The sequence below is a fragment of the Brienomyrus brachyistius genome, unplaced genomic scaffold (genome assembly GCF_023856365.1).
Source record: "Brienomyrus brachyistius isolate T26 unplaced genomic scaffold, BBRACH_0.4 scaffold85, whole genome shotgun sequence".
NCBI lineage: Eukaryota > Metazoa > Chordata > Actinopteri > Osteoglossiformes > Mormyridae > Brienomyrus > Brienomyrus brachyistius.
Genome location: NW_026042360.1, coordinates 484,227 through 502,717, shown reverse-complemented (window position 1 = coordinate 502,717; position 18,491 = coordinate 484,227). Strand labels below are relative to the sequence as shown.

Here is an 18,491-nt window from a genome sequence, read left to right as displayed (position 1 = left end):
CGGCAGCTAACAGCATCTGCCTCATTTATTTCTGCTCGTTCCTAAATTTCTGGCACCATCACAATGAATTGAGTGTAAAAGAACAAAGTTATTTCTGGCTGTAATTAGAAACGAGCCAAAATAAGCAGGTGAAAAGACAAGGCAGGGCGAGCAACAGCGGCCAGCAGAGCTAATGCAGGCTCCTTAAACCCAGGATAAATGCCCCTTCACCTGCAGGAGCAAGAGAGGCTGCAGTCACACATCGGCCTACAGGAGAGGCCCTGGACCCTGGAGCAGCTCAGAAGATGGATGAATACAGCTCACCGACCGACCAGCTCTTTAACTACGAAATGCACAGTATACTCTATAATCAGCTCATGCTGTTCGGTGTTTAACTTTTTTTGTTTAAATCACCATGACACTGCAGTCATAGCCACATATTCTCAGGATAGTCATAAAGTCAACAACCTGTATAGACAAATTTCTTTAAAAAAAAAAAAAAAAAAAAAGTCTTAGTACAGTAGATGGTGGGATCTCTATCAGATGAAAAACTCCTCCTCCTGAGGCTTGTGTCCACAGGCCAGGCCCAGAGCTGCTGGTGACTCTCGTCCAAGGACAGTGAGGCTGGGAGGGGTGCCGGTGGGACCAGAATGTAGTCCGGTGCTCTTGACCCCCGGGGAGCTCAGAGACGAGGCCTTGCCAGGCGGCAGATATACACGCAGATCCCTGCCAAAGGTGTCCAGGACGCCGCCCATAGGGGGCGCCACAGAGCAGCCCGTGTCCACATCAGTCTCCTCAAGCAGGAGGCCCGGCGGGGCCGTGGGGCTGCTGCGCTGGGAGGAGTAACAGGAGCTGGCTGGTGTGCTGCAGCAGCTGTTGCGCCCCGGACCCCCCGTGGCGTGGCCGGGCCCCTGCTCCTTCAGCCGGGCGTCCAGGCTGGACGTAGAGCGGGCCGGAAGGAGGGGCAGGCTAGCGCTATGCTGGGGAGCCCTGAAGATTGGGGTAGAGCCGGATGCATGGAAATGCCCCTTCGCCTGCGGGAGTAAGAGAGAGGCCTCAGTCACAGAGAGGAAGACGACATCAGCCATCAAGTTTGAGGCGCGGGGATCCCAGCAGTCAGGGCCGTTCCCGAATAGGAGAGGGAGAGTCGGCTCTACACAGCTCCATATAAACAACGCAGAAGATACACCCGCACACTTAGCTGCACACGGCCGCCCTCACAGGCTGAGGTCACCCACCTCCCGCATGTTTTCAGACAGGCCTACTCAAATACTTTCCATTTTCCATACTGCTCAGATTACTACATAAACAGACAGCAAGGATAACTTGCCCAACTATACTTAACAGGAATATTCACAGGCCACTGCTCATGTTGGGGGAGGACACCCCCCTACTGGACAGAGGTGGTACTTACCCATAAAAAATGGTAGAATTAGCCACCAGAATTATAATTTTTTTTGTTTTTTTACACAAAGTATCGTATACCACCACATTTCACAATTACACACTAGGTGTCAGTTACTACAACATTCTTCACGAGGAGCGAGAAGTTCCCCGTTATTACTGAGGCCACGCCCATTTACTGGCCCTTACGGGGGCAGACCGGTTTGCCACGCCTAAATGCTCAGTCCCTAAAAATGTCCAAACGCAATACTTCTACAAAGTGAACACGGGAATGCAGCAGGCAGTCTGGAAGTCCCCACCAAAGACGCTTGGCAATAAAGACCGTCCCAGGTGGTGCGTCTGGGTCAGAATACAACAGCGCTTCAGAGGGCAACAGGACATGTAATCAAAACAAGGCTGCATATTTCTCTCACTGAGGGATACAGTCGGCAATAAAACCCCCAGAGTTCTCCCTTATAGGAATTTTACTTACAAAAAAATGTTCTGAGGGCAGAATGAAACGACTTGTTCAGAAAAATATCCAATTAGATTATAGAGGAGGTGGGTCCAAGCAACTAGGAGGCAGGGCCAACCAATCAGATGCCAACTCTAGTCACTTGGACCCACCTCCTCTACCATCTGATTGGTTGTCTCTGAAACAATTATGTTTCGTTCTGCCCTCAAAACACTTGTGTGTAAGTAAAACTCGCACAAGCAGAGTTTTTGAAAAATAAGAGAGCAGAAGAAATTCCCATTCAACACAGAGACAGTCTAACGCTGCACCGTAGAACGAGGCGGCATACTTGGAAGAGGATCTTGTTGCCGTCAAGGTCCTCAGTCTGCCACCGGGTGACACTGATGGGAGTGCAGGGGTTGGGCAGTAGGGGGACGAGCTGGCCGATCTCGTCCACCTGGAACTGCAGCACGGCCGAATGGCAGAGCTCCGGCCGCACGCCGAGCGCCAGCTGCTTCAGGGCGAGCTGGAGCTGGAGGCCAGGCCGCAGGCGCAGGGAGAACCAGCAGAAGCCGGGTTTGGGCTCCTCGGCACGCCGCCGCAGGACCATCTCGTAGAACCGCACTGCGTCCTCAAAATCAGCATGGCCGCAGTGAAGAGTCACACGCAGTGCCTCGCTGCCGCAGTGCACCGGGCGCACCGCCCACACCGGCATGCCGGGGCCCAGGCTGTAGAAGTCACGGCTGGGCAGGAGGTAGGGCCCCGGGGCGGCGCCCAGGCCGCGGCAGCTCTCAGTGTGGTGGTACTGCCATGGCGGCCGCTGCAGGACGTCCAAGACCCTCAGGATGCGTTGTTCCCCGTGAGACTCGTGGAGGAAGAGGGTGACGGCCAGCGAGGGCCAGCCCGCCACAGGGCTGGGGGGGCCGCGGAGGGGGCAGGCTCGCTCTGACACGTGGAAAAAGCGGGAGCTGGGACTCAGCCACCCAAGCAGCCTGTCCAGGGTGTGCTGAAGGAGCAGGGAGTCCCCAGGGTTGGCCAAAATGTGCATGGCCATGAGGGGGGGTCCCCCGTCTGGTTCAGGCAGCATGTCACCTGGGCACGATGTGGGAGGGAGCGGGGAAAGCAAGGGAGATCAGCCAGACCCAAAGGAATCGGCTCAAACAGGAAACTTATACTCAATACAAGTTCATTTCAATGACTATCTATAAGACTAAGAGATGATGATTGTTGATGGACAACTAGACGCTGGTAAGATAAGACACTTACTGCCGGCTGAGGACATTTTACTGCAGTCAGACCTACAATACAAAAGAAAAAAAAGCTGTAGAATTCCCTTTTAAAAAGCCAACAGTAACAGCCAAACATCAAAGAACTGAGAATAATAGTTTTCATGGAAGTAAATGTCAGAGCAAACCATCCAATAAAAAATAAATCCCCAACCTCAAGTTGCACTGACCCAAGAAGAACTATAGGTTCCGAATATTTTGCCCCCCCCCCCCCCCACCCCACAATCCAAGTCAGGTTTCAATCACACATCATCACTATATGCAGAGTTGCCAACTTTGGTCAGATGCGTGAGAATGGGCAAACCTGTATGCATCTTGTCATACAATTTAGGCAGCACATATCCGTGAAAAAGCTATGGGTTTAAAAAAATAATTCTTTGACAGCATAACCAAAAATCACGTGGAAATAACTTCTGTTTCCTTACAGTCCTCACAGACACTAATGGACACAAGTCGTTCCGTGTGCGGACATTATGGTGTCCGATGACGACGTGTAAATTATTTAACGAAAAAAGTACATAAAACTAAACGCAAAAGACATCTCCTCCGCTCTTCCGGCACGATGTTTGGAAAATAACACACGGTGTTTTAGTAATTCGAGGGCGTCTAGGGCTGGGAAAAATGCGCCGATTAACAAAGTGGCCATTAAATAAGAGGCGGTGGACGCCGCTGCGTGTCCCCGCCGGCGCGGCTCACTGCTTACTGGTTGCCAGGACAACGGTCCCCCTTTTTTTTAACGCCTCGAGTTTTTGGCAGCCAGCGCACATAGCTGGGTTATACAGAAGAAAATCTCTGCGTCGCTTGGCATACGTTAAGTGTTTGAATTTAAAGTGCATGCAAACACTTGGAAAATATACCCAGGCTGAAAAAGATACTTTCACAGAGGGGAGGCATTCGCTGCAGTCGGCTAGTATCCGGCCTCGCACTGTAACTCATCAATTTAGTTGTTTCAGAAACTGGGCGTAGTAGCCTTTTAATCAGACAAACGGGATATAACGGGTTTAATCACAGGAAACAACTGGGATTCAACATTTTTTAGGATGGGCGGAGGTCACCGATTGATTCTTACACCACATGCAGATACCAGGTTAAGGTTGGGGGGGGGGGGGTGAGATAACACTGGATCATAGATCTCATGTCATGTTTGAGCAATGGCCAAGGGACGAACGAAATACTTGCATTTATGCACGGCACACCAAGTTATGAGCTTAATTTCTCCCAAATCACTTTCTAATAAACATTTGCAATATAGCCGAACTAAATAACCCGCACAAAACACAGACCCTCTAATTAAACAATCTCCATACAAAACGACAGGCGCCTGTTCTACTGTTTTCTCGCTAAGGCTGTATTGAAAATTCATGCACACATAAGACAGACGGGACAAGGAAAATCCCCCAAGTCCTGCCTGCCTGGGAGCCACAAACTTGACGTCGAGAGCCTATCGGTGTAGCAACTTACTCGGCACTTTCTGCCCCCGAATCGGCGTTATCATCCTCCGTCCCACTGCTTATTCGGCCGGTTCTGCGAAGCATCTTTCAGGCGCATCCAGCAGGCTGTGTTTGCGCAGGCTCCCCCCAGCTTTTACCGGCCACAGTGCATGGCTGCGTTTCCCCTGCCAGCTCTGGGCTGATCGGCGGCTCCAAGACTCCTTTTAACCGGCTCGTAGTCTGACGTCAGGCGCCCAGTTGAAATTTACAGCTTCCCCCTTTCAATTGCGTGAAAAAACAATCCAACACATCGTTATGTTACGTGGATCTTACCCGACGGGAAACACACCAGCATGATGGAGGGGGAAAACTTTATCAACAATGGAACGCCTGCTTGCGAAGCCATATAGCGTTTTTCCCCCAAAAGAGCCGAATCGAGGTCTCTATTGTGCTGCAGAAATTGAGCTTTTGCCCGCAAGTTACCAGCAGTAGATGGCAGTCGTTTCACATTAGCACGGACAAAGGAGATTAGATGCAACAGACGGGTTTCATCATGCTTCCCCGAGTACAGAAGGGGTTAATACGTGGTTCGGGCACTGAGGCACGATATGATTCCTCCGGACCGTGGTGAAGTTACAGACAGTATTAAAAATGAGCATGAAAAGCAATACTGTACAGGACTGTTTTTTTTTTTTAAACACACAAATTCCATACAGGCTAATCTCCACACACACAAGTGACAGTCTCACTGATTAAGAACACGCATGTATATCTAAAAACGAAAAAGCAGCGTTTAACCAAAACCCGAGACACATCATGGAACATGTCGTTTAAGCGTATTTTACGCATTCATAGCAACACTGCGGAGCGTCACAGGCAGTTAAAGCAAAGTGTTAACGTTTACTTACTCCTAAATATGGTAAAAAGCTTGACCCGCAGGACGCATTTACTCCTGTTGGCGGACAGACTGGAGCGACCACAGGCCGCAGCCCTTACAGCTCCAGCGGCGACCGCTGGCCAACTAATGAACCCAAACAAGTTCCGGAGATGAAGCATTAACCACCCCGGAGATATGGATACCAGGCGGGGCGCGGATACATACTTAGGGGTTTGGAGCATATGTTTTAGGGAAGACGCAATGTGGCGTGGAGCCACCGCGGACTGGGGCTCCGGAGCTCATCCCTGGCCCCCGCTGGCGCTCACGAGTACGTTAAGATTTCATTATGTCCAATTAAACCGTCTTTATAGATTAAGTACTTACCGTGGCTTCCAGCGTAGACAGGCGCACAATAAAACAAAATCACGGTTAATTCATTTTATTTTCTATTTTCTACATTTAATAAGATGAAAACGAGGCCCTGTACAGTCCACTGCAGCAGTGAGTACAATAACTATGTTACAATTTGTACACATTAAAACATGGTTCCTTCCTATCCGGTCCTTACGAAAATGAGAACAATAAACCAATGGAAACTGTACTCAAAAGAACCCAGTATCAAAAAGTATTTATACGCACCCTCCTTTTCCAGCCCACCCCCCAAAAAAGAAAAACAATTTACAATTCGCCCCAAAAAGAAAAAGTGGACTTAGTCCGTTGGCTAGATCGTCCTGCCGTCGTTCCCTGCAAACGAACAACGAAAACCGCGTCTACTCAGATTGACACGAAACATTTACATCAAGTCTAAAAATCGGGGGAAAAAGTCTAAATAGTATGTTTCGCTTTAAACAGAGACTCGCCGTTTATTTAATTTTCAGTCCCTTTCCCCGACCGACCCAAGGTAAACGAAAGAAAACGTTGTGCAATCACATCTTGCACCAAAATATATCTGGGAATGGGGGGTCCTACCATCTAAAATGGTGGCAGGTCAGGCAGAAGCTGAGCTCTTTTACACTGCTATTCTGCACCAGAGTTTGCATTTTCTCTTAATTAGGAAGTCACCCATTACTGCGGGAAAGGTCAGTGTCCAGGAGGATGGAGGGACACTGCAGCTCTCCTTGGGCAGTGTGTCCGGCACTGTCCCTCACGCCACGTAAGTGTACACTTTTCGGTCCTCAGGGGTCCGTGCCAAGTACTCTCTCTCAATAAGTCCTTCGATTCGCTTCTTAATGACGACAGGACTGGGGAGGAAACGAGCTCGCAGTTGCTGGGTAACCTGGGAGAGGATGAGGGGGGAGAACAAGTGGTGAGATGGGACACTGAGGGGACAAGCGTCCAGACGGGGACACGAGCATCTGACAGTCAGGGAAATCTGCACTATAAGGCTTCTGCACAAAAATAAGGAGCCCCAGAGATGGTAATGCCCATAAGTCAGAACGCATGCAGCAGACTGATTTGGGACATTTTCCCAGTTTTTGTGGTGGCTGTAAAGCATAGCTCGCAGAGAATGCAGGAGCATCCCAATCGCTTTCCTCTGTGTAGCTGCCCCCCCCCCCCCACCCCTGCAACAGTGTCCCCCTTCTTCCTAAAGTCCTTCCTAACCCTCACCTCTGCCACCAGAACATTATGCTGCATCTTCTTTCTCGACTTCATGATGCGGACGATGGCAGCCTCGATCTCATGCTTCCGATCGTCGTCCACCTTCTGGCGCGTCTCCTTCCTCTCGGGGTCCGACTCCCCCTGCTTGGCAACGACTGGACGGAAGACACAGGGGGAAGGGGGGTCAGTTTGGGATTCTACCAGGCCCCAGGCCACGTATAAACATTAATTATGGTCCACTTTCAAAAGATGGGGGCTTTGGATAATGTCAGCTAAGCGTGCTCGCTGTTCTTGGGTCTCCTGGTTCCCACGGACACGCGGCGTGACACCTGTTTGAATCTTCACTCTGTGCAGCTTGGAGGTGAACTGGTCATTGACGTTGAACACATGGCCGTTCTCAATCTCCTTGGACTTGGGCTCCTTGGTGAGGACGCGCTGCGTGGGCTTCCCACAGGCCAAGGACTGTAACGCCCGCACCAGCTCACGCTCGGGGATGTCCGTCTCCTGCTGGATCTCCTGGAGGGGGAAACAAGGAGTTGCGTTGCAACCGCAGGAAGTCTTTGGGACACCGAAGGATGAGATTTGATACTCGGTCCAGTGTTAACTATAAAAATGTTGGGTGGGTCACAGCTGCAACACACCTCAAAGGTAAACTTTTCCCTGTTGTTGAACAGCATGAGTATTGTCATCTGGAAGGTGGAGACCTGCAGTATGTGCTTCCGGGTGTTGGAGCCAGTTACCTGGGCACCTCCTACACCCACCTCAGATCCATCCTCCTGGAGAGATATTAAGAAATTATTTTGATCTAAGGTGTTAAAGGGAAAAGTATGAACTTGTTGGGTGGAATTGCACTGTCAAGCTAAGTCCTTATTCAGTGGCTCCCATAACGAGGAACCGAATGACAGTTTCTCAACCAGTAACTTGATTTATAAGATCTCAGTAAAGGGACCAGCAAACACGCCTATCAAAGCAGAAGCATGAGGAACTCACCTTCTTGACGGGCCCATAGAACGTGGCATTCAAGTCTGCCGAGCCCATGTGGTGCTGTAGGGTCAGCTGCCGCCCGCTGTGTTTGGCCAAGTAGAACCTGGGCACGCGAACAGAGATGGAGCATAATGGCACGGCAGCCGATAACAGGAGTGCACAGAAAAAGCCAGGATGGCACCCTTTCCAACAGAGGGGGGCAACATGGGCAACAAAAATATCAAAGATTGTGGATCATGATCCTGCCTGAAATCAAATCTCGTCATGAATCTTTTTCATGTTTGTAAGTTACTTAACAGTAACCCTATATGCCCTATAAGGTAATAAAAGCTAAAAGACAAAGATATTGAGCATACTCTATCAGGGGTTTTCTTTTAAAGCGGTTAAAAAGGTTTGTTGTGTTGTCATCCGACTTGTGAACCATATCTTTGCAAGTTTCGCAAAAAACTGTTTGCGCCGTGACGGTTGTGGAAGATTCAAATGTTTAATTCTTTTTAAGGACCAACTCCTCCAATGTGGTGCATGTTGCACACTGCATGTCGGACGAGAGAGTGATTGCGAGAGAGGAAGAAATCCAAGGCACTACCTAATGTTTGCGATTACTGGTTTATTGGTGTGTTGAAAAGGATTTGGCTGACAAAACAACTTTAGATGCATGTATGAGCCATAGAACTGCAACTGATAGAATGTGCATGATTGTGTGTGTGTGTGTGTGTATATATATATATCTAATATATCTATATCTAATATCGGCAAGTCTAGTGCAGGGTAAGAGAGGGCAGGAAATGAAAACCTGCAGAAGAACCTACCTTCTGAAGACTTCAAACGCATGCCGAGGAGATGGAGGGATGTTGCATTTGGGAGTCGCTGACTGCGTGGGCCAGTAGCCCGTCGTGAGGACTCTTACTGTGAGGTCAACGCCACCCAAGGACACCTGAGAAGACAGACGTGGTCTTACATTTCCGCTAGTGACTCCCGCATGATTAGAAGGTACGTCTCCCAGGACCGTGGCACTTCTCTCACCCCCGTTGTCTGCAAGTGCTGCCGGAATTCGTCCATGGTTGTGTTTGAGATGCTCATATCCCTGAACATGCCTTCCAGTTTTGACGTGAACTGGCAGCCGCACTCTGTCTGTTTGTGGGAGGTGGAATCAAGGAGAGACCAAAATAAGTGGTGACCAGCACCACATTTACAGTCTTTTCCCAACCCATCAAAATCCAAAGCAGCATAAGTAAAATTCCTAAAAAGGACCAAGCGTAACTCTTGGTTTTGCACGTACAAGTCACAAATCAAACTTCTGGACTGTTCCTACTAACTTTCAGTTTGGAGATCATGTTCTTCTCGGAGTCGTCGGAAACGCTCTTGTTGGTGAGGAGTCTCCTGGCCAGGTGCTGCTTGTAGTACCTCTCAAACACATCCTTCTCCTGCATGAACCTGAAGAGGACCATGGCTTTGTCCAGGATGCACTCCACCTCCTGCTCTGTGAGCTGCGGAGTCAGCGAGCAGTGAGCATTAGCAAAGCAGCCAGCAAGCTTCTCCAAAAGTCAGCCCTGTGCAGACTCAGCTGCCTCAAAGACCGTGGAGAGAAGCTGAAACAGAAGGGACACGCCGGGGAAGGTTCACTCACTCCTTTCACTCCCTTTTTCAGCTTATCATCAATAAATAGCGAGAGATATTCAGGAGAGCGGGAGTTGAGGTTAAGGAAGTACTCAAAGTCCCCAGCGATGGTCTGTTTGAAGAGTCGGTCATTGTTGAAAGACTCCTGGAGGAACCTGTCAAAGCGACTCTTCAAGTCCAGAAGACCCTTAAAAACCGAGACAAAGTGGCCGGTCACTTTAAGAACATTTCCCAAATTAAAAAAGTGTTTCACATACCATTTACTTCAATGTTAAGCTCCCCAACTAAATCAATAGAAATTATTGCAGAACCATCACCAGTTGTGCAAGGTTCATACTCCTGACATGGAAACCATGCATGATCTTGAAACTCAAAACGACAACATGAAGAGCGCTACCTGGATGTAGTCCACGGGGGTCTTCCCCTCGCCCTCCTCGGACACTAGTGCCTTGCCCTGCTCCCGCAGGTAGAAGCTCATGCACTCACACATGGTCTTCATGCCATTGGGCACTCTGCTGAAGAGCTTGTACATACAGGCCAGGTCTGCAAGCGTACACATGTGAGGATGGGAGAACACACTCAATAACTCAAACAGCAACGCAAAGCCAACCCTCAAATCAAGACCTGTGGAGCAGGAAATGTCATGCAAAATGAAAAGGGGATATTTTCATGATAACGTTATCTCAGAGCACCCGTCTCTCAGCAACAGTTCTCATAACAACAGGGTTGGGGAGCTGGGATGGAGGATGCACACCTTCTGTCTTGCTACTCCTCAGCATGTGCACGAGGCCGGAGTTCTCCATCTCCACGATTGTCTTCATGTGCTTGGAGATGAGCTCCCGCTCCACCACCTTCACGATGGGCTCCTCCGTCGACTTGTCCAGGCAGTGCATCACGCGTTCCATCTCCTCCATGATCCGGGCTTCCACCTTCTTTATGTACACGCTGGCACTGTTCTCAGCCAGGAACTTCTGGCTCTCCATCTGTATGGAAAGGAGAGCTTCACGATGGCCCGAAACGCGCTGAGATATCACCGCAGTAAAAAGCTGCCTGTCAAACGTACTTCTGCGGCTTCCATGCAATCTTTATATCTCACAGCTCCGCTTTGGCCACACCCACCTGGAAGAATTCGGCAGACATTTCTAAAAACGGAGTCTCAAAGTCCTCTTCGTAAACAGATCTCCCTTCAAGGCCCAAAATCATCAACATCTGGCAAGCGTTACGAATCGCTCCCCTGAAGACAAGGCAAAAAAAAACAGACCATCTGACAAAACACCTGATTACTCAGACTCAGAAAATTTCAAACTATTTTTATTTGTGGAGGAGGTATGACCAAGTCAGAATATGCCTGGTAGCCCAAAGTGTTTCTTAGATAAATGCTACAGACAGACGATTTATAAGAAGCCCCCTAAAATGTCTCCGAGTGGACAATCAAGTAGCATGACTAATATTACAGTGCAGGACAAAGGGCAGAATGAATAGGTAGGATAGCAAGAGGGACAGACTAGATGTATGTTTGACAAACCAACCCTGACCCCATTGTTCCTGCTATATTCCCTTATCTGCCTTTGACACCTGGCATATTAGACGTCACTGAGCATGACGATATGCGGCAGGACTGCCTTGCCAGCTCATCGCGTTTCCCGCCCTAGGCTGAGCTCACCGGCCAGGCGTACCTGTCCACCACCTCGCCCCGCCTCTCTCGGGCGATCATCTCCAGCAGGCTTTGCCGCAGGTGGTCACGGATGCAGCCATAGCGTACTACCTGGTCCCGGAAGATGATGAGGCCCAGGTTGTAGACATTCTCCACGTTGTTCTGCTGCACGTACACACGGTCCTGATAGGGGGGGGGGGGGGGGCATTGGCAAATCTGAGGTTATTAAATCCACAGCACTCCTCCATCAGGGTAAATCATCGTCATCAAAGTAATGGGCACAGTGACACTTACAAGCAAAGTCATAACTTTGCATCTTTGCATGGTGTCCGGCAGTTGGGCCATTGGATAACGTACTTGCTCCACTAAAAGAGAAGTATTAACGGCTGGTAGAAGGTAACGTGACATCTAACGTGCCGATTCTGTTCGGACCGTTCGCTCATTCATTAAAGTAAATGGCACCTTTGCAGTTAAAATGCCTAAAACGGAGGTTCTTTCGCTAGTTCCCATGTGCTTTCCCACTGGGGGCCTCCCCTGCTTGCCGGCTGCCAAACCCAACCACAGAAGGCAACAGTGGGTCTTTGATATGGCTTCTAGAATGCCATGGAACAGGACTCTGGTGGTAGGAGTATTGTGCCATAGTCCCCCAGGGAGAAACATTTTCTCAAAAATCTAAATAACCACCAACACTGCCAAAGAAACCCACCATGACAGGGTGCATGATCAGTTCTTACACTATGTGTGGAAAGACCACAGAGACCAGAGTGGGTAGATGAGCTCAGTGATTTCATGATGCCTACAGGGATCTGGACACTATAAAGAAAGTAACTTGACGATGTTACTCTAATCTGCCTGGGTATTCTGTAAACAAGGTGGCACAGTTCAAAGGGCAGAGACTCGCAATGCCTTCAGAAATAAGCTGTTTTATATGTCACATGGGGGGTGGGGGGGTGTGAGACGTCAATCAAAGGACAGCACTCACCATGTACATCAGTATGTCCCTAATCATTACCATCGCTGTCTGGTGGTCATTCCAGGCTTGATTCAATGTTTGCAAGAAGTTGTTGTTCAGTGAATTTAAGACGTCATCCCGGACCTGTAAGGAGGGGGAGTAAATAGAGTTTGTTACTGATTTATGTTTATATCATTTTCTATGTCGCATATACTGATGGATCTGGCAGCACAGGGAAAGAAGAGTCAAGAGGCAGTACGGTTTTTCAGAAGAAAGATGCTGTACCAACACACAGCTTCTTCATTACTGCTGGGGAAACTGGGAACCTGGCCTGAAAGGCCGGTAGGCGTTGAGATGCAAGACAGGTGGTGAAGGTTTTAGTTTAATGAGGTGCAGCTATTTAAAGACTTTAAGTAAAGGTATGAACCTGCCCACAGGTACTTTAACCATACGCTCCAAACTCGAAGACCACAATAGGCTCACAGGTAAATGTCGGAAGGCAAAAGCTATAGTTTGTGTTCACAAGCATGAGGCAACATCTCCCTACTTTGTGGATGAGGTGCTCCGTGACGACTTCTCGGAGGCCCGTGTAGAGCTTCTCGCCATGCTTGTGGAGCACCATGGTGTAGGCATTCCTGTACAGCTCCTCAAAGCTCAGGCCGCTGTTGTTCTTCCGCTGGATCTCCTGGATGGCGTTCTTCAGAAGGTCCCAGATGTTGTTGACATATTTTTCATCCATCGTCATCTGGATTAGGAAAGGTAACATCATTTTTGCATATTTCTCAAACATTAATATGTAAAATGTCTGAGATGTTTTGCATATTATCCATATACTTGAAGGTCTCCAAAAATACATAAATGAATTATGCTTAAATGCAATTCAGCATTCGAAGGTCCCTCACAATATTCAGACCACAAACATTTCAAGTTGTCCTTCTATTGATTCTCATTGGTAAATGGTGTTGATAAACAGGATGAAACATCAATCCCACTGCTTGGCTACAGGTGAAGATTCACTGAAGTGACTGTAGAGTTTTGTGATGTGAATGAAGGGCCTACAGCAGTGCTGGTCAGTGGAAATATCCAAACAGTACAGACTGTGCCTGACGTAGGACTGGGTTCTGTTCCAAAAGATAGGCTTCACATCAAAACAGACATGTCATGAAAGGACAAATGCACAAATGCTGTCATAAGGTACAATACATTCCCAAGACTTGGACAGTGCACAACGCACGCTAGGTAGCGTAGCACTGCCAGACATACAGCTGTCCATAATTTATTTTTACATACATTTATTTAATTAAACAAAAACCTGTGCTGGCCTCCCCATCTCGCTGGTGACCTTTCCCTGTGTCCTTAACTTCTAAACTCCAGAGGGACCAGAGACATGTACAGCGTGTCTCAAATACAGAAAAGTCACAGATTATTGTATCAAAGCAAAAACCATATCAGGCACGGCTGTTGTTATTGAAGCAAGAAAGTTCTAGTGCCCAAGCCTACCAAGGCTTCCACTACGACGTCACAGCACTTTGCAGAGTAGGATTATTTACTACCGACTGGGTGGCAGCTATTGCTCAGACGTACATGTTTTATAAGGCCAAACAGCCTTGCTCTGCCCAGTAAAATGAAAGAGAACCAGAGATGATGTAAGCACAAAACACACACCAAATTCTGGGTGTAAGTAAACGTTCACGTAGTACCGAAAAGCCGACGTTCTGACAAATTTATGCCAGTCATCCAAAGCCTGGCAATTAAGGAGCATGTGCCATATATTTGTGATTATAACGAGATGCGATTTCATGCAGCCCAAATGTCTTATAACAGAAGGTCTTTTACTAACAGACAAAAATTTGCATATTGATCTAAATGAACTAATCAGAGACAGAAACAATGAGATATAGAAGGGGGGGGGGGGGGCAAAGGAAGCCACAGCCTTTAAAGCTCCTCCCATTACAGCACCATATTTAGATTTCCTTGCCTGCCGTTGGGAGGATCAAAGGACTGCTAAAATCTACCTTACTAAATCGGAAAATCCAAGTTTAAATGATGACACGACAGATTTCTAACGAAAGGGTATTTAGAAACAGGAGTTAGTAGGCCACCAAAATAGGAGGGTATAGATCAGGGTTGTCCAATCCTATCCGCAAAGGGCAGGTGCATATGCAGGTTTTTGGGATAACCTTTAGGTCAGTTGTTCACACCCAGGTGTGAGGACTCTTCAGCCAATCAGTCCTCTAATTAGTGACCTTATTAGGGAGTCGCAGTGAAAACCTGCACACACAGCGGCCCTTTGTGGATAAGTTTGGCCATCCCCGGTATAGATGAAGCCATTTTGATTAAGATGGCCTTTTAGGAAATGGCCATTGTACCTCCATGAGAAAAAGCACAGACTGGGAGTAAATATTCTGACAAACAGGCAGAGGAGCGAGCAGCTTTTCTGTTGAAGAATAAACATCATGACCTGTACGGGGCGTAACAGCTGGACACACAGCATGTTCAGTCAGAGAGAGCCACTGTCATTTGGCTGGAATAATAATGGATAACATTCTAATATGTGACAATGACTGTTGTTAAAAGCGCTATATAAATAAAATTGAATTGAACTGAATGAATACTTTTTTATTCTGCTGGCCCACAAATACCTCCATCAAAATCCTGCTTTGAATACCATTAACACAGCGGTATTCAAAGCAGGAGATGAAGAACAGAAGAGAACAAGTATTCTGACAAACGGAATTACTAAAAAAAAATTTGGGGTCTCAGCCTCACTATGATGCGGGAGAAAGCAACTTGTAATTAAAATTATAGGTTGCCATCGATAAAAACAGGCTTTTTGATAGTCATACTTAACTGACAAGGAAGCATATAACTGCATTAACCTAGGTTACAAAAACATATCATCCTCTAGTAACTGAAAACAAAGTAACTGAAATATTAGACAGCAGTGACGGCATAATTATGAAAGTCTTCAGCATAAGCGTGACTGAATGTGTGTGTTGTGTGAAATACTATGATATTTCCCTGCTGTGCTATTGTCATGTTTATATTGGATTCGAGGAGCTGTGTTTGGAATCTGGTATGAAGAATTTGCAGGACTACAAAAGGCCCACTCTCTGAGTGAAGCACCACTTCTGATGGAATCTGACAGGCCAATGAATGAATGAATCGAACCGTGGAAAAAACCCAGCAAACTGCAGATTACAAAGATACATCCTTCGCGTTTTTAATGGTATTGAATACAGCAAAAAAAAAAAAAAACATCTGAAATACATGTGGTAGTGATATTACACGATACAAGCTGTCAGACAGATTTGCCTGGGAGGACTTCAGAATGATATAGCAAAACAAAACGGATTACCACACTGCTTTACTGTAGGTGGTGCAGGATAATTTAAGTCCTGATTTCTAATTACTGGAGAAAGGTGGCGCAGTCTGAACACTTCCTTGCTTTTTCCAAATGGAAATGAACAATGTCGGTTACAGATTACTAGATCTGTCTGCACCACCAGCTGGAGGACTTCCGTCTGAAATACTGGTTCGACATTCCCGGACAACAGCTCAAGGTCCTCTCGAAACCCCTGGGGTCATCTATCCATACGTAAAGAAATTTTCATTCAAGGATAAATTGTGTTCAGCCCTAACCCCCGATTACGGGCTCGCGTGTGTGAACACAGGTCATAAACCTCCGGGACTGTGCTGGAGAGACAAGCGAGCGAGACCATTCATGACCAGTAGTCGGTCTGCTAACCATACTTTATGGGTCGGAGACAGACCAAAATAAGGTGACGAAAGACGGAACAAACAGGTTATGAGGCAGCCAACAAGTGACAGTCAGCTCTCCGGCTAGACAGCAAACACAGGGAGCTGCTACAACGGGGAACTGAACTACAAACAACCAGAACTCAGCTGCCCAGGAGCCGGGGGCCAACCAAACTCCCCCGACATAAAAGACTAATGTTTACTGGACTAAAGGCCTCACTGGGACGGGCCCACTCCAGTCCTCGGCACTGGCAGACACTGGCATCCGAGCGCGAGCGCCGCGTCCCCGGACAGTACTTACAGGAAAGGCCCGTATCCTCATCTTGGTGTCCTTTTTGGTTCCGCCTTTGCTGAGGTTGGACATGTTTGGCGCTTCTGGTATTTACATTAAAACTGCGGGTGGCGTCAGGCTGTCTGTGCTGCTGAATCCCCCTCGACGACACTCGCGGGGCTGAATCCCTGGGCGCAGGCTGCTATTGTCGTTCTCAGCTCCCTTCCACTTACCCTGGATGTCTATGCACAGTGATGGCGGCCGACCGAGCGCCCAGCACGCATGTGCGACAGTACAAAGTCACGCGACATTACACATTACAGACGGGCAAATTAAAAGTCTGAAAACGGAATTACAAGAGAGCCGATAGAATTGATCTGATACTTTTACGCAACTCATTTAAACCAATGTCCACTGATGAAAAACAAATATATTGCAAATTTAAAAAGAGAATTTACAAGAAAAAGATTGATCAGGAAGTACATAAGCCCGTTTTGGGTGTAACAAACCCAAATACGTTGTCTATCTGTTCTTTGAATACTCCTGTGTTACACTTAGTAGGCTTTAAGTAGTTTTATTAGGTTCTTACTTTGTTTATAGTTATATGTGTAGTTGTGTAGCTGTTGGGTAGCTCCTGCTCCAAGACTACTTGGACCCGAATATTTGCATTGTGTTATTTGTCTCGCATGTACGCCACTTTGGGAAAAAAATTACAGTTAACTCATTGGCTAATGGGCAAAAATATGATGGATCAATTATCCAATATGAAACAAAAATTCTAGGTGAGTCGATATTAAAATATTTTTATTGGCCTATTCGAGTGTTTATATATATATTTTTTTTTCCCTCTACAAAACAAATGATGATGTTAATCATTTTTAGATAGAAAGTTCCATATTGGAAAACTGGTGCTTCCAAATTTTCACGGCATGTCGACGCTGATTTTCTTTCAGCACCGCTATCGCCCGGACCGCGTAAGGGAAAGCAGCGCTAAAAGTGAAATAACAATTAAGGAACATTTTTAAGCAGGGTACTTTATTCCTACATTATCCATAACAAGCGTAAGCTATCGGGTAACCCACGGCTATACATTTCAATACATGTTACTGAAATGATATAGATTTATATAAACATGTGTTGGCAGGGACGGATTATGGGTTGTGTGGACCCCTGGGCAAAACGTTCGTAAGACCCCCCACCACCACCAGCATCACCACCACAACCACCACAATTTAAGGGCCCTTGGCAGCCAAATGCCCTCCTTATAGGGTCAGGGGCCCTTGTAGGCAGAGGATCAAAGAATGTAGGCCCTCTAAAATAGAAAAACGAAAATACATTGTTGATAAGCATTGCAAATTGTTTTGGGCTAGGGGCCCCACGGGCCCCCTGCACCCCAAGGGCCCCTGGGCAGTGGCCCCGCTGGCCCGGTCCGTAATCCGTCCCTGTGTGTTGGAGCTAGTTTTAATGAATGCATTTTTCTTTATAATGGTCCTCTTGATCAAATTTCCTTTGAAGTCTATGTATTGTGAAGTCAGAAGTAAGTGATATTCACGGTATGTCTATGTCCTGCTGTTTTTAGTATGGCTTTATTAAACACGTGCTCGAAATCCATGACAATCTTTAAAGTTCGGCGAGGATTCCTGGGACACACTCAGGTTTTCTATCGCGAACGGCGATAATACGCGCACGTTGCTGCCCACTGCGTTTTAATTGCGCCTCCAGCAGGGGGCGTCATTGCCTTTCTATAAGCCTCGGAAACCGGGTTTTGTTTATTATTAACCGGGTTGTTATTATTAATTTATCCCGCTGTCACTAAAATTATTTTTATTTGCTTTCGTCATCAACGTCCTATAGAAACACAACAGTGACAGTTATGTTACACAAAATAAGACCCACTAAAACACACATTAATTGTTCTTCCGTTACCGTAATAGATTTTTTTAAACAATTTTTGATTGTCAAGAAACTGAACTGATTATGAACAGTTTGGACACATATCCTTTCAGGGGTCCTGTGCTGCCTTTTGGCGACATACTTTTAACATTAGACCTACTTCATTTGGCTGTTTCTAAGTTATACATTTGTGTATTTTGTATAATTTGTTCATTAGTGCCAGGCAGGGGCGCTGTAAAGGGGGGGTAAACGATGACGATTCTCGGGGCCCAGAGAAGCCCCCAATAAACTGTGTTGGGGGCCCTGTCAAGATTCTTTTCATGGGGCCCAAAGTCCTTAGCAGCGCCCCTGGT

At 47.2% G+C, this 18,491-nt stretch overlaps 2 protein-coding genes across 3 annotated transcripts; both read right to left on the bottom strand.

Moving 5' to 3' along the window:
* Positions 1-7: 7 nt before the first annotated feature.
* Positions 8-5,700, bottom strand: LOC125727049 (protein FAM124A). The gene is made up of 5 exons (XM_049003615.1): positions 5,441-5,700; positions 4,564-4,810; positions 3,083-3,114; positions 2,166-2,908; positions 8-1,013 (listed from the first exon to the last, which is right to left on the bottom strand). Exons 2-5 carry the CDS (start codon positions 4,635-4,637, stop codon positions 519-521), a joined length of 1,344 nt encoding a protein of 447 aa, XP_048859572.1. The 5' UTR covers positions 4,638-4,810; positions 5,441-5,700; the 3' UTR covers positions 8-518.
* A 132-nt stretch (positions 5,701-5,832) lies between these two features.
* Positions 5,833-16,535, bottom strand: LOC125727048 (cullin-3-like). 2 transcript variants are annotated; one of them, XM_049003612.1, is made up of 16 exons: positions 16,276-16,535; positions 12,763-12,960; positions 12,246-12,359; positions 11,286-11,446; positions 10,729-10,843; positions 10,364-10,592; positions 10,007-10,152; positions 9,620-9,796; positions 9,309-9,479; positions 9,016-9,123; positions 8,802-8,926; positions 7,999-8,095; positions 7,650-7,784; positions 7,338-7,524; positions 7,018-7,163; positions 5,833-6,685 (listed from the first exon to the last, which is right to left on the bottom strand). In XM_049003612.1, the coding sequence occupies exons 1-16, from the start codon at positions 16,336-16,338 to the stop codon at positions 6,554-6,556; spliced, it is 2,304 nt and encodes a 767-aa protein (XP_048859569.1). In that variant the 5' UTR covers positions 16,339-16,535; the 3' UTR covers positions 5,833-6,553. The 2 variants fall into 2 exon arrangements, with proteins under 2 accessions (XP_048859569.1, XP_048859570.1); XM_049003613.1 differs by lacking the exons at positions 12,246-12,359; positions 12,763-12,960; positions 16,276-16,535 and adding an exon at positions 11,558-12,228.
* Positions 16,536-18,491: the final 1,956 nt, after the last annotated feature.